Here is a 17,044-nt window from a genome sequence, read left to right as displayed (position 1 = left end):
CCAAATTAAGGTATAACGAGTAAATTATTGTACCTAAAATTATAAAATGGTAATTCCTAGAAAATATTTGGTAAGGCACACTGGTCTGGTTAAGTACCAATTTTCTAAACAGAATCACCTATATATGCAATTAATTGCACAATAACTCAATACAAATATACCAACAAATATAACTACTAAATAGACAATAAAATTGAACACCAGAATTTAACGAGTTTCGGCTAATTTGCCTATGTCCTCGGATACTACTGACAACTTAATATTTCACGAGAAGAAATATTACAAAGAGAGAGAAGGAAGCAAGTTATGATGCTCTTGCTTGGTGTGTCTTAATTGAGAAGGTAGATAGCTTGTTTATAGTTCTCAAAACCTTCACCAATTCATAAATCCATCGATGTGGGATTGTAATTGTGCCAAATAATTCAACAATTTTGGCTATTTTAAAGTCAATAATTGAGACTTGGCTTTGAATTCAATAGAGGAGAGGTGGTTGTAGAAGGGTGGCGCACCCGGGGGGGTTGGTGGTAGACAAAGAGGGTGGGTGGGGTGGTGATGCTTTTTGTAGAGTTTATTTTTTTGTAGAGTTTATTTTTTGGTGTCTTTATTAGTTGTATTTGGATGGTTCTTGAGGTGTTTTTGGGGTGTTACTATAGATTTGTATTTGAAAATTTAGGCTCCGTTTGGATATGCTGTTTTTGAGGGTATTTTACAAAAACAGTACTATTCATTTTTTGGAAAACAATCAATGTTGTTTGGATTAGTTATTTTTCAAAAACACAAACAAGCATGTATGGATTCACTGTTTTTGAAAAATAACATTTATTTTTTTTTCCTCTGTGTTTGAAATACTGAATGTCATTTGCACTTAAACAATTATCAATTTTTTAATACATAGATGAGACATAAGTGTATAATTTATTGGGCGTACTATCTGAACAAATAATGACAGGAGATGTTCTACTGTGTTGATGATAGTACATCATATCGGCTATTGCTCACCTACTTTCATTCCATTCAATAATTCTTGCAGCCGACATATCTGGAGCTTGTGCGGCGGGCATTGGGTTGAAGGGATTTATGTTATCTGCCAATACTGTATCTGCTTCTTCTTTAACAAAATATGCGTCATTTGGAACATGCTCGCGCATGAAGTTGTGCAAGGCATAATAAGCCAGGACAATATTATTTTGAGTAGCCATCATATACTTCTGCATGGGGCCCTTAAGTATTGAAAATAGCTTCTTCAAGACGTCAAACGTGCGTTCTATAATATTTCTTAACGATGCATGCCGTTTGTTGAAGAGTGTCCTCACTGCCCACTCTTGCGCGATTCCCCGTGCACCTTTAAATGGAGCCATGAGTCCTGTGATATTCTGGTAAGCCGCGTCCATCGCGTAATACTTTCCTGGCATAATGAAATTATATTTAAAACTCATTGAAAACACAATGAGGAAAGAAATTATGTGATTTAATCTGGACTAACCTGTTGGTGGCCACGAAAAGGCACAATTAGGATCTTGTATGACTTCTTGTAAGATTCTAGAATTGTGTGCGCTACCCTCCCACCCTACCCTGACATAATTGAATCTCATGTTGTGATCACACACGGCTAGAACGTTTTGTGATAAGCTACCATGCCTGTTCCGGTAACGTTTCCTATCTTCGGCTGTACACCCGGCCGAAACGTGTGTTCCGTCAATCGCTCCAACACAATCTTAATAAAAAAAAAATTCTTCCCATAAGTTGGTCACAGCTGTTAGGCATAATGAAATAGTAATTTCACAGAGTAGCTCATAATCTTAAACCAGGGTCAGAACAAAGCACTGTTCTGTATTCTTGGATGGGTTATGTGATAATCCACCGATCGGACCAGGTCGCGTCCCAATCGAACGAGAGATCTAAGGCAGCACCGTAGATGACGATCCGTTGTCTCGGGAGAATATTGAAATCTCTCGGCAAGTACCCTATGTCACTCATTATGACTCAAACACAGCAGGCATATAGCAACAGACTCATGAATCCCCACCCGTTGTGACGGGTGGGCCACCCAATAGCCCCTCTGAACCAACAAGTCACACAATTGGAGGAAAAGGGGAGCTTCCATTCGAAGGTTGTCGAATATTCTATCTCGATGGCCGTTTATCAGCTCTATAACATATTGAGCACCCGACTGTGCACCATTTCGAATTTTTCGCCGCTGCCTTGAGTTGATGTACGGGTCGAATAAGGCCAATCCAGCAAGGATAAAGGCAGCGAAGGCCAACAAGAGCTCCTCGTCGTTCGAATCATCAGATGAGTCCCCACCATTCACATAACCATCATACTCCATTTCGTGTAATCTGTGCAACTGCGTCGGGCGTGAATCTGAAAAAAAAAAGGATGTCGTGATATCATTCAAGACCAATCTTAATTTGCCTACATTGAGCAGAAAATATAAAACTCAACATGTACATGGACCAAAATTAGGCAAAAACCTATTACATGCGATTTTCGGTAAGACAAGAGGATAACTTCTTGAAATAAGTCGAGGCTATCCGCCAACCAATTTACAGCCAACAAGTTGAGGGATCAAGCAGAAGTTTTGCATCTTACATAAGAAAAAGAATCTTACATCTTCTTTAAATAAGTCACGTATTCTTGAAAAGAATTGTTGAAGTAAGTCATATTCTTGAAAAGAGTTGTTGAAATAAGTCATATTCCCTACCTAAAAGTTGCTCTAAAAATTACCATCATACCTAAAAGTTGTTATTTTCCTTCCAAAAGTTGCTCTTTTCTTGTCGCTTACTTCAATTACCTTACATCTTCTTCAAGTAAGTCATGAATTCTTAAAAGATTTGTTGAAATAAGTCAATTTCTTAAAATAAGTCTTATTCTTTATTCGAAACTTTAGGTCAAGTAAGGAACGTTGTCCCTTACTTGAATTACCTCATATAATTCTTGAAGTAAGTCACACAATTGAAAAGAGTTGTTGAAGTTAGACATATTCTTGAAATAAGTCCTTATTCTTTACTATAAACTGTAGGCCAAGTAAGGAACGTTGTCCGTTACATCTTTCTTACCATCCAACTCTTGAAATTTTTCTGAATAAGAAATTAGGAATTGTACGTACTGTTGAAGTAATAGTGCGCTACCTAACAGAGAAAAAACTAACTAATCTGGACTCAAGCAGAAGTAATGTTGTTGAAGTAACGGATAAACTTTCTTGAAGGCAATTATTTACATATTCAAAAAGTATCATATTCTTGAACCTGTTGCTAAAGTAATACATTCTTGAAAGTAAGGTTTAGGCCAAGTAAGGAAAAAACTCCCTTACGTATTCCTGACATTCCAACAACCTGCAGGGGTGAAATTATCACTCTTAATAAGTAGTCATATCAGACATAGTAATAACCAAACCAGTACATTTCCTGAAAAAAAAAAGTGCGGTCCAACAACAGTCATATCACCATGAACAAGTCATATCCAACCTAATAGAAACGAACGCAAACCAGTTTTAACTTAAAAAAAAAAGTCTACTATCCAACAACCAATCAAGGCCACAAAGGCATCATGAATTTAATTACTCAACATTCATCTGCAACACAACAACTCAACAAACCAGTATTCATCCGTAAATTCAATATACAGACCACAACACTCAGAAAAGATAAAGTCCAAGTTCCGGTAGCAAATGCTACACCTAACAGATCTCAAATATAAACAAACATTAGGCAACAACTCAAGTTTCAAATAAATGCTCCAGATGAACAATGAAAGCACCTAGAAGGGGGGTGGGGGAGGGGGCTCCTGAGAGTTAGGAGGGAAACAACCTTTTAACTTTATCCAAGTAATGCGGTCGGCGTCACTTCTGCTAAATTCCAAAAAGCCAGCTCTTGTTTATCCTTCAATATCTCAGCCGCGTTGTATTTGGCCATGTAAGGAACGTTCTTAATAAGTCAAAGTTGATCCATGGCAATTTCATAGTCGGTTTTCTTCGATGGATCGCGGCCAGAACGATTCTTGTTCGGAGAACTAACTGAGGCACTCATGCTGGAGCTCTTCTTCCGACTAACCAGTGACTCGATACTTTCACAGACCCTGAGATATCTATCGGTCACTGAGCCAGAAGTGGTGGACATGGGACTACAGCCAGAGCCATCACCCGACTTCCGCTTTCCTTTCCCCCTCTTTCCTTTCGCTTCTTTCGCCCCTCCTATCTCAATTTTAGCTTCCTCGTCCCTGCTGCACCTTGATCCCTTTCCCCGTGCAAGCCAGGCAGTAGTCTCCATTTCTCGCTCATCGGCTGAAGTACGGAGCTCGTTCTCGAAGCCAGAACTGAAGTCTCCCGTCGCTCCTTGGTTGACGAAGACTTCTTCAAGCAAATGATAGACGGTGCAGTCATTCCGAAATTTGCCGTATTTTGGGTTGACCTGACAAAACAAATTCAGCCAAAACAGTTTTAATGGAATATACACGTATGAAATGACAAAACAGTTTATTTAAAAAAAAGGCACAGAAAATGGTTATACCTGCTCCATCGCGGCCCATTGGCTATCATCCATAAGCCATGTAAACTTCTGGCTATCCCAACCCATTCCCGTTCCACGCCTCTTAAAGGCAATGTACAGCTTGGTCTCCCCGCGCAATGCATAATACTTGCTCCTTATACTATCCTCAGTAAACGAGGTGCCGTACTGGCCGTTTAACCGGCGCTGGATTTCAGGAACCACATAGGTAGTAATATTATCCCTAATTTCACCCTGTCTATGCATCCCAACAAGGTGGTTGGCAAACTGGATTTCGTGCTGCCTAGAGTAATTACAACGCTCCTTATCTTGATGGCGCCTTTATTTTCTCATCTTAATAAGCTATACACAAATCCAGTTGAAAAAATAGATTGTAAGCAGCTTTTTAGAAAGGAAAACAGATTGTATTGCATAAGCGGCTAAATTTTATTAAAGCCATTAACGTTTAACTACACTTTACAGCCAAATCTGTGGATAACCCAAATCTGTCGGCCATTAAATACACTTTAAATAACCAATGGTTAACCAAAAAATACAGCAATAACCAGGTTTAAATACTAGACAATCATGTATTGTAATGAGGATCAAGCCAAATCTGTTAACAAAATCTAAAAATCTAGAACTAAAAAAGGTTAAATTGAGCACTCATCCGACATAACACTAACAAATCAGGAACAAAACCAGTTTTGGTAATGTGAAGTTTCGCTTTAGAGTCAAGAGTTATAACAAAAACTAGAACTAAATAGCAAATGCTACCATGCATAGTGAAATCCGACAATAATATTCAAGGCAATGAACAAAAAATGTTTGAATTTGCTGTTTCGTGGGACAAGGAAGAAGGTCCAACTTTAGAAGAGTCAGCCCCTAACATATTATGACTAAAATGGTGTTTCAGACACCTAATATGGAAAAAAAACTACAGGAGGTACAATGGTACCTTGTAGTAGTTAGAAAGGCACTGCCGAATATCGTTTTCCGCCCAATCAGACCTGGTTGAAAGAGATTTCTGGATCCCAATCAGCTTCAATGCTGTGTCAACAACAAGAATCGTCAAATACTAGACAACCATACTATAGAATGCAATGAACAAAGGGAACATTGACAAATATACCTTTGGCAGTACGGCGGGTAACAGGGGGCATGAAATCCTAGCCAACGGCAATATAGGGCGGTAAACCACCCTTTATAAGCGAATGGACAGCAAGGAGAAGTTAGACTGCTCTATAAATTCAGTTGCTTTTGGGAAATCAAGCTGCCCTAAAATTTGACTCTCGACATGTGATCGCACAAGTTTGAAGTAATATAAACAGCTACATAAATATTTGGAACATGTAGCAACAGCCGTCGAATATTCTGTCCAGGTTTCAATCAAGAGAAAATATTCGTATTAAAAAACAATTAAATCACAAACAGAAGGTACCTGATGCCAAAAACAACACCTACCAAGCATCTTTACTAAGAAGAAGAATAGGAAAGATCTAAGCATACTAAAATGGTGATTGTTGATGACTACAGCCAGTTCAGTCTAACAAAAAAAGCTGGTTTATAGGGTGATAATGAGACAGGTTACATGTTGGGTTAAGAGGTACAATGCTCCCTGGCAACTTCTAAATGTTTGTAATCCTATATGACTTCGCATAAGTTTTACAATTTACTTGTAATCTAATAGATGAAAATGGACATTAGAGCATCTCATGCATCAACCAAGACTCTAACGTAAGCTTTATTCCCTTTTAGAAGAGAAAGTGAACATGTCTAGACCAAACTTAATTAAAAGTAAACACCACAAACAATTTATTGGGATTTGCTGCATGTCAAACTAGTTAGGCATTCATTGCAAGCATAACCTTCTGCAGCTAAAAATGAATACTTTGAAGTATTCATTAATAGGTTTCTATGGAAAAATTTACATGAAATTGGTACAAGGCCGAGCTAACCGCAAACACATCATATAATTTACAGTTTGGACAAGACCAGGATTTCACCTTGAAAGATAATGTTTCATGTGTCCTAACTGCCTAAGGAGCAATTGTACCATATTCTTTTTCACCGAACAAGCCAGTCAAGCATTAAGAAGGATATGCTTGTTTGAATAATTAAATCAAATTTCAAAATTCGTAAACAGTTCGTCAAAACTATACACATAGAAATGGTCCAGTAAATCACAAAGTGCAAGTTCAGGGATGATCCATTGTTATCCGGAGAGAAAAAGAGTGATATAATATGAACAATTCTCTATTTTGGAAGGGGATAAACAAATCAAGCAGTTTCCAGGATTTGCGTGCTCGGTAATAAATGTATGATAGATTGAGTACTAGTGGGAAGTAAATCAAATACAAAAACAATGGACCTGTTGCTGTTCCTTCCATTATTGAAATCTCAGACCAATACCAAGACCAGGACAAAGTACAGGACAAGAAAACATTAAAAAGAGCTCCCATCTCTTCTGAAATCGCTCCGACACAGAAAGCATGATACAGAGCTAACAAGCTCCCCTTCCCCTTCCCCCGTTTTTCACATTTCCTCGGACAAATGCATCAATTTGACTGACTATGAGAACTAGTAAAAAAAGCAGAGTGTAATTTACTGCGTACCATCTTAAATTAGCATCCAAGATTTCCAGGAAGGCCTGAATATAATGGATTTTACTTCAGTTATTACATACAGAAAATGATATAATCATAGGAGCGAAGGATTTGATATCCTTGTTGCTGACCTAAAGATTTCAGACACCCAACAGACCAATGTTCATTTTGAAGCTTCTCCAAGGTCAAAACGCAACACTCCCACCCTGGTTAACCTCATATAATTAGCCCTGAAAAAGGTAAAATAAGCAGGGAAATCAGCAGTAGCTTACCTTATTCGACTTGCACAGCGAAGATGCTCTACTGTCGGTTGCTTTTTGGAGCTGAAGACCCCTAGTGATTTAGTGTCTCAATCGTAGGAAAAGGGTGAGAATCGCGGCGTAAATGGGCTCAGATTTACGTCACTGGTTGTAGATCTGGAGCATTTTGCAGATCTTGAATCCACTCTGGTTTATGTTTTTGCTGCAGTGGCTAGAATGTTTGCTTGTTTGGAAAAGTAGTTTAGGGTTGAATGGGTCTCAATGATGAAGGCAGTCCGACAACAAGTCTTTTGGCCATTAAGTCAAAACGACGTAGTTTTGTTAAATTTTAACTGTAGACTTTATTGTAGTAGACTTACAATACTTGATTGTTTTTGAAAGACAAAAACAGTTTTTGTAAAAATTGACAATCCAAACACAGAGCTAGAAGCTTTCTTTGTTTTAGAAGTTTTGAACAGTCAAAAATTCTCTAGAAAAAGTTTGAACAATCTGGAATAGGCCTTTTGGCTAAAAAGGTAGAATTTAGCTGGTGTTAAAAAAAGTGAAAACAGGCATTAACTGAATTCTAATGTTTGTTTCAGGAAACACAGTGAATGAACTTTAATTGAACTACTTGAATGAGGTTGTTCAAAACATTTTTAAATGTGTTACATTGCAACCAATATTTGTAGGAAACTAGAAAGGGAATGATCTTTAATCGAACATCATCTTTTTTTAAATGAATTTTGTTCTTATATTTCCAAAGCTGGGACAATGGTGCCTGTGTTGGGGAAATCAGGTAATTTTTCACTCAAAAAATACAACTAGTGATTAAACCGATTCAATAATTCTCAGGAAAGATCGTCGAAACAATCTCCTTAACAGAACTACCATTCCAAGTAAATTTCTAGGAAAGGCTGGAGGGGTCACAAGTGGTCCCACTTAAAACCCAGTCTCCTAGACAGAATTTACGTGCACGGTGTATTGTCACAATTAAATCCGTGTATACATAAATAATACGTACATACGAATAAGAAAATACACCCAAATGAACCGTATAAAACACTACAAATAAACCTGACAAATATAGACAAATATATTGAATACTATACTATAATAGAAAAGAAATTACTAAATAAGTGCGGAATAAATAAAAGAAATAAAAAAAGAATGCACCCGAAAAATTGATAACGGAGTTCGGCAAATTTTGCCTAATTTTCGAGCACCACTCAAGCAGCCTGCTCTTATAATTTAGGAGAAGAAAGAATTTCAAAAGAATTACAAAATCCTTTTTGGTGTAATTCTTTTATTTTTTGTACAATTGAATTGAGGAGAGTGAGTGATTATTTATAGCTAACAAGTACCTCTCTTCAAAGTTAAGCCACTGATGTGGGATTAAATTTTTGCCAAAATTTGTCAATAATTGTGGGATTGAATTACTGCCACAAAAGTCAACAAATCTCAACATTGGCATAATTTCTAGTCCCACCAAAAATACATATCTTCTCACCCAAACGGTTCTTGTGGTGCTTCCAAATTTGCGCCCTCAGACGCCAACTCAAATATTCAGGATGTTAACCAAGTTTAGACAATGTTCAAAATTGGCTCTTGTAACCACCTTGGTCAGCATATCTGCAGGATTCTCTGTAGTCCGAATCTTCTGGAGAAAAATCTCCTCTTCATCGAGAATTTCCTGCACAAAGTGATAGCGAACATCAATGTGCTTCGTTCTTGCGTGCAAGACCTGGTTCTTTGCTAAGTGAATAGCACTCTGACTGTCACAAAACACGTCAATGTGTTTTTAACCAACTCCCAAATTTTCAAGCAATCCTTGAAGCCAAATTGCCTCCTTCACAGTTTCTGTAATCGCCATATACTCTGCCCTGTTGTAGACAAAGCCACCGTTGACTGCAAAGTAGACTTCCAACTAACTGGCACCTTAACAAACGTGAACAAGTAGCCAGTTGTAGAACGTCGCTTATCCAAATCACTTGTATAGTCAAAATCACAATATCCAACTACACATTGACCAAGTGATTTATTCTGCTCAAATACTATTCCAACATCTACGGTATTTTGGATATATCATAGAATTCATTTCATAGCTTGCTAATGACCCTTGCCCGGATCGTGCATAAACCTGCTTACCACACCAACTGCCTGTGAAATATCGGGTCTCATACACATCATTGCATACATCAAACTACCAACTGCATTAGCATACGGGACTTTCGCTATGTATGCTCGCTCTTCATCCGTTTTTGGAGATAATAGGCTGCTAAGTTTCAAATGAAGAGTAAGCGGAGTATTTACAGGTTTTGAATTTTCATTCATACCAAAACGTTGTAGTACCTTGTTCAAATACTGCTTCTGTATCAGACAAAACTTACCTCTTGTTCTATCCCTACTCATCTTCATGCCGAGAATCTTCTTGATTTATCCCAAATCCTTCATCTCGAACTCTTTACTCAACTGAACCTTCATTTTGTCAATTTCAACTTGGCTCTTTGACGCTATCAGCATATCATCAACGTACAAGAGTAAGTAGATGTAGGAATCATCTCGTAGCTTGCGTAAATACATACAGTGATCGTATTTGCTTCTCGTGTACTTCTGACCCATCATGAACTGGTCAAATCATTTGTACCATTGCCTCGATGATTGTTTCAATCCATACAACGATTCGCTCAGCATACAAACCCAATTATCTTTACCAGCAACTTTAAATCCATCTGGCTGAAACATATAGATTTCCTCCTTCAAGTCACCGTGAAGGAACACGGTCTTCACATCAAATTGAGCTAGCTCCAAATTCAACTGCGCTACCAAGGCCAATAAAATTCTAATAGAGGAATGTTTAATAACTGGAGAAAATACCTCATTATAATCAACTCCCTCCTTCTGAGCGTAGTCTTTAGCCACCAATCTTGCCTTATAACGAACATCATTCTTGTCAGAAAATCCTTCTTTCTTTACAAATTTCCATTTGCATCCAATTGTCTTCTTGCCCTTTGGTAGTTGTGTCAACTTTCACGTCTTGTTCTTCTGAAGAGATTGCATCTCTTCTTCCATAGCATCTTTCCATCTATCATTTTCTGTACTTCGAATTGTTTCAGAAAAAGTGGATGGAACTTCATCAACAACTGGAAGTGCATAGACCACCATGTCAACAAAACGAGTAGGTTTTTGAATTTCTCATCTTGGCCTATTGACGGTAATTGACTCTTGCTGCTGTTAAAGTTCTTGGGTTGAAACCTCTTCCTCATTTGACTCCTCTTCTGCCATGAGAGAGTCACTGATGGTTCTATTTGCTGGACTCATTATTATTTGCTCAAACTCCACCTGTTTCGGCGTACACTACACTTGTTGCGGAGTATCACTGGTTCTATCTTGTGTTACCTTATTCAATATGGCAGATTCATCAAAGGTAACATCCCTACTGATAATGGTTTTCTTTGTTTCTAGACACCACAACCGGTATCCCTTAATTTCAGCATTAAATCCCATAAAGAGAGACTTCTTTGCTCATGGATCCAACTTTGATTCATTTACATGATAATATGTAGTAGAACAAAAAATACACAAAGAATCATAATCTGTTGCAGGTTTTGCAGACCATACCTCTAATGGAGTCTTGCCACCTATTATAGATGATGACAAGCGATTGACAAGATGTTGAGCGTATGTCACAGTCTCAGCCCAAAACTTTCTGTGTAATCCAGCATTAGACAGCATGCATCGTACTTTCTCCACTAGTGTCTTGTTCATATACTCTGACACCCCATTCCGCTACGGTGTTCTTCTAACTGTGAAGTGTCGAACTATGCTACACTCTTGGCATATCTTTTGGAAGGGATCACTCTTGTATTCTCCACCGTTGTCTGTTTGGAGAACCTTGATCTTTCTTCCCGTCTGGTTTTCAACCTGACCTTTCCATTTAAGGAAAATTCCTAGCACTTCATCCTTGTTCTTCATAGTAAACATCCAAATTCTTCTGAAAAAATCATCAATAAAAGTGACAAAATAGTACCTGCCACCAAGGGATGGAGTCTTGGCAGGTCCCCACATATCTGAATGTACATAATCCAAAATACCCTTGATATTATGGATACCAGTGCCAAATTTCACTCTTCTTTGTTTTTCCAGAACATAATGCTCACTAAATTTTAATTTGTAAACTTTCGTACCTTTCAATAATCTTTGTTTAGTAAGATTTTACAAGAATTTTTCACCAGCATGTCCCAATCGCATGTGCTATAACTTTGTTGCCTCCGCATCCTTCTTGCTACTGGAAGATGTTGCTGCTGCTGCTGTCCCAACAACCGTACTACCTTGGTAGTAATACAGATTATTCTTTCTCACACCTTTCAACATCACAAGTGCTCCCGAAATTACTTTAAGAATTTCATCTCGCATCTTCACTTCCAGGTCTTTTGACTCCAAGAGTCTCAAGGAGATGAGATTCCTCTTCAAATTCGGCACGTACCGAACATCCTTCAAGATTCTAGTGGATCCATTATGATTACGTAACTTGATTGAACCTATCCCACCTGTTTTACATGGATTATCATTTCCCATGTACACAACTCCATCATCAAGTTCTTCAAATTCAAAAAACCACTCTCGCATGGGAGACATATGGTAGGTACAAGTTAAATCTAAAATTTACTCATCTGGATGGGATGTTAAAGGTGATACAGCCAAAGAGAAATCTGATTCCGCATCACTTTTGCATTCTGCAACATTTACGTCTTGTAGAGTTTTCCCTTTCTTCTTTAACTTTGGATAGTTTTTCTTCCAGTGCCCTTTCTCACGATAGAAAGAACACTCATCTTTTCGATTTGGACCTTCCTCTTCTCCCCTTTGACTGACTTTGTTAACGACCTCTTGCCACTAACGCTTTATCTACTGTAGCTACTTTCTTTTTCATTTTATTCTGCTTTTTCAATTCATGACTATACAACGCATAACATACAGCATCTAAAGACACATTGTCCTTCCCATGAAGTAACGTAGTTTTCAAATGTTCAAATTCATCAGGAAGGGATGACAACAGCATTAAAGTAAATCTTCATTTTTAAATTTCAAATCTAAATTTAACAGGTCTGCTACTAACTGATTAAATATAGTGATGTGTTCATTCATAGTAGTACCTGGTTGGTAATCGAATCGGAACAATCTTTTCTTCATTAGGAGTTTATTCTGACCACTTTTCTTCAGAAATTTCTCCTCCAATGCCATCCATAATTTTCATCCAGAAGTCTCGTTCTTGAAAGCATATTTTTGCTCTCTGGACAAATACGATCGAATAGTTTCGCATGCCAACCGATTTATGGTACTCCACTCCTTCTCTTCTATATCATCTGGTTTCTTTTCTTCAATGGCAATGTCAAGACCCTGTTGGAAAAATGAGTCTATGACTTTGCCTTGCTACATGCCGAAATAGCCAGTACCGTCAAATATTTCTACCGCCAGCTTCGAAATTGATATTGAAGTCTTCGACCATATAGACGAGGAAGCCGATGCCCCAAATATAATTCTTGACGTGAAATTGTCAGATGCCATTACAGACTCAAATGATAGTATTCAATATAACAAACTACAAAGAACGAACCTTCGGCTCTGATACCACTTGTTGGGAAAATTGGGTAATTTTCCACTCAAAAAATACAACTAATGATTAAATCGATTCAGTAATTCTCAGGAAAAATCGTCGAAACAATCTTCTTAGACAGAACTACCATTTCAAGTAAATTTCCAGGAAAGGTTGAAGGGGTCACAAGCGGTCCCACTTAAAACCCAGTCTTCTAGACAGAATTTACATGCACGGTGTATTATCACAACTAGATCCGTGTATATATAAATAATACGTACACACGAATAAGAAAATACATCCAAATGAATCGTATAAAATACTACAAATAAATCCGACAAATGTAGACAAATATATTGAATACTATACTACAATAGAAAAGAAACTACTAAATAAGTGCGGAATAAATAAAAGAGATAAGAAAAAAAGCACCCGAAAAATTGATAATGGAGTTCGGCAAATTTTGCCTAATCTCTGACCACCACTCAAGCAGCCTGCTCTTATAATTTAGGAGAAGAAAGAATTTCAAAAGAATTACAAAATCCTTTTCGGTGTAATTCTTTTGTTTTTGGTACAATTGAATTGAGGAGAGGGAGTGATTATTTATAGCTAACAAGTACCTCTCTTCAAAGATAAGCCACCGATGTGGGATTAAATTTTGCCAAAATTTATCAACAATTGTGGGCTTGAATTACTGCCACAAAAGTCAACAGCCTGCATACTATGGTAATCCTAAACACGACACTATTAGACGTGTGGGAATATTTGTTTACATGGAGGGAACAGGATTTGAGTACGAAGAGTATAATTTATTTGATGTGAGCAGAAAAATTTTCTGGTAAATGAGTTTAAAATTTGGATGCTTAAACATGAACAGATGGTAAGACGTGAGTTATAGGATTTTGATCACATATTTGCTGATTATATTGTTGAATTCAAGCTTTTATCTCTTACAGTTGTTGGTCTCAAACTTGAGATATGGTTGGAAGAAAGTTGATAATTGCTATTGCTACATCTATTTGATCTCATTATGGTCGTCCTCTCCACTCTGTAACAGCTACAAGAACTGCTCGAGTACATGCCTGGACCAGACTTCCCAACAGGAGGAACAATAACGGGTAACATCGGGTAGGGTCTTCTTTTCTTATTTCATTGCTGTCTCACGCGTGTTCTAGCTTATCTATGTGTACTATGCAAACATTAACTTTTTTAATATTCTAAAATGAATGTATGTTTTCAAGAATTTTAGAAGCATATCGAACGGGTAGGGGACGTGTAATTGTAAGAGGAAAGGCTGATGTTGAAACTCTTGATTTCAAAACCAAGAAAACAACAATTATTATAAAAGAGGTTTTTTTTCTTATCCTTAATAATATCTATGCACTTTTTGAATTATAATAACAGTATACTTATTGTGTGTTATTTTTTTTCCTTGCTTTGGTTAATGAAACAGATCCCGTATCAGACCAGTAAAGCTTCTTTGGTTGAGAACATTGCCCATCTTGTAGAAAATAAGGTATCATCCTTGTTTTCCTCAAAAGCAATCTGTTTATCTTTAAAATCTGCATTTTTTTGGAACAATCATCATTCTTCCCTTAATTGTTCTGGTCCTTCCCTTGGAGTAAATGTATTTTGATGCTTATATTGTGACAGCCCCACCTCACCCTAAGGCGAACCAAAGGGTTCGGCGGACCGCCTGCCCAACTCTCGCCAGGACTACGGAGTCGATTCACACAAATCCAACACAGTACGTGCGATAAGATCCAAAGAAAATGAACAAGTGGAAACTACAAATATTTACATTGGAGTCTTGAACAAATTCAGATGCAGTGCAATCCGAGATATTCATACTACACAAAATACAATTAGGGTTTCGTTTTCAAAAGAACAAGTACAATTAGGGTTTCCAACCATTGAGGAGCTATACAAAATCTAAACTAGCTCAACTCATGCTTCAAAATCACAGTTTCCAAAAGTGGTTCCCTGTAAGAAAAACAAAGGTAACAGAAATGGGTGAGTTTACGCTCAATGAGGTACCAAACATATAGGGGTAAAATCATGGTCTTTCACGTTGAATCAATCAGATACATATACCAGATATAGAGGAAAGCATTTAAACACCGTGGTTCAAAGGGAAAGGATACAGGTGGCTTTCAGGAGCTAGATTTTCATTTACAGTACTTGATCCGAACCCGTTGACTCTCCGTCAACGTAAATAGAACCAACATATCCGTAGGCCCCACTTTACACCAATTTTCGTCCACCAAACATACCCCTACCGGGCCCGAACTCCATACAGTACAGAAATGGTAATACTCGAGTATACCGGAATCAAGAGTTTCAATACCCAAAAATTTCCAGAACAGACTACTGTGGTTCGTTATCTAATCGATCAGGCCCTTGCCGGCCCGACTTGAGTCACTAGCCACAGTTATTGAACTCAGAGGTCACAGAAAGGTCGTTGGATACCAGCCTCCAAACGACGTCCGAACAGATTCAGATACAGTTAACAGATTATACACAGTAAATAGGCATATGGACAAACAAGAGAGCGAGTGTGATAAAGTACACCCTCATCTCAAACAGAATAAACAGACATTACAGTCATTCAGATCACAGATTACAAGTGCAGAAATCAAGTTAAGTAACAAAACAAATAAGGGGAGTGGTACACTCACCGGTTTCAGTACAGATACTTCAAAAGTTTTTGCCCAAAATAGAGCTTTAATCACCAAGAAACCCTAAAATAACCAAGGTGAAACAATTATGGTTCCCACTTTCACGAATCCAGTACACGAAATGCATAAATAAGACTCAATTATAAGTCGTGTGCCTGATCAAATTAGCTACCAGTGCACAAAAATAACAATGTGATTTTGGAGTAAAAGGTAGCGGTTGGTATCAAAGACATGAACAACCCTAAAACCCTTCGCTCAAGTCACAAGTAAATCCAACTAGCCTTCAAGTAAAATTTCGGGCAGCATATCCCTTGTGTTTACCTATTTTCCAGCCATTAATGGCTTCATTATTTTCCTCAAATCAGTCCCAACATCTCATACAAAATAATATCATTTCCAAAAGCCGTTCACTAGGCTTAAAGTCATATAAATACAAAAATCAAGTTAGAAACATTTCCGGAAATGAAATCTAAGTTACGAAACAAAAGACAGATTCGCCGTTACTTAGCGTATCGGATCTAACCGAAACTACGCTTATCAGATTGAAGTGAAAGCTATACCGTTTCGAAGCTAAGACAGAGGGCTATAAATTTGATGAAGACTACTTAGTCCAGTTCTCGTCCTAACTAGGTCAAAGTTACCAAAACAACCTCAGATTTTTCCAGTTCAAAGTTCACTGTGGCAGTCTTGATTCATTCAGTCATATCTCAGCATATACAACTCCAATTCAAGTGATTCCAAAGCCATTTGAAAGCTAAGATACACGGCTATAATGCTTAAGAAGACATCAACAACCAATTCGGTAGTATTCCTGGTCAAAAGAACCAATTACAGAAGCTGATTCTCAGTTTCGGGTAACTACAGGGCAGCAGGGGTAATTCGGTCTTTTCACAGGCTACGTTGCTCCGATTGAGCTGAAATTTTGTAGGCTACTATAAAAAATTATTTTATACAACTTTTATGTTTTAACTCAAGACTAATTCGGCCTCTAACTATGAGGAACAGTACCGGGCAGAAAGGGGGTAATCGAAACCCTAACTTCCGAAATTTCCATTCAATGCAGAAATTTTCCGCAAATAACTACAATTGACACATTAAGGTTTCATTCCAGATCATTTCCAATCATCATCCATGGCCACAACATATGAATCATATTAAATCAGAAAAATCATGATTAAATAGAAAATGTCATCAATCTCAACCAAAATCATGAAATAGCACCTAATCTCATCCCTTAGGCTACCACAAGTCATTAATTAAACATCATTAGATAGAGGAGAGGGGTTCCTTCACTACTCACCTTGTAAACACTAGAGACAAGATAGCTTAGGGTCTTTCCTTTCCAAACAACTCCACCAAGCACTTCTATCCTTCTTAGCAAGTAGGTTTTATGGAGAAATTTGGGAGATTAATGGTTGGATTTCAAGATTTGGCAAGAAAAGGA

The 17,044-nt window shown here is 37.7% G+C and overlaps 1 protein-coding gene and 1 pseudogene across 1 annotated transcript; one reads left to right on the top strand and one right to left on the bottom strand.

Annotated features, from left to right (window-relative positions):
• Positions 1-17,044, top strand: part of LOC113711285 (DNA gyrase subunit A, chloroplastic/mitochondrial-like) — a 77,426-nt pseudogene that overhangs the window by 36,519 nt on the left and 23,863 nt on the right.
• Positions 3,525-5,534, bottom strand: LOC140015504 (uncharacterized). Its single transcript, XM_072068143.1, has 3 exons — positions 5,443-5,534; positions 4,509-4,847; positions 3,525-4,409 (listed from the first exon to the last, which is right to left on the bottom strand). Exons 2-3 carry the CDS (start codon positions 4,749-4,751, stop codon positions 3,936-3,938), a joined length of 717 nt encoding a protein of 238 aa, XP_071924244.1. The 5' UTR covers positions 4,752-4,847; positions 5,443-5,534; the 3' UTR covers positions 3,525-3,935.

Source organism: Coffea arabica, chromosome 10e, assembly GCF_036785885.1.
Source record: "Coffea arabica cultivar ET-39 chromosome 10e, Coffea Arabica ET-39 HiFi, whole genome shotgun sequence".
NCBI lineage: Eukaryota > Viridiplantae > Streptophyta > Magnoliopsida > Gentianales > Rubiaceae > Coffea > Coffea arabica.
This window is presented reverse-complemented; position numbering and strand designations above follow the sequence as displayed.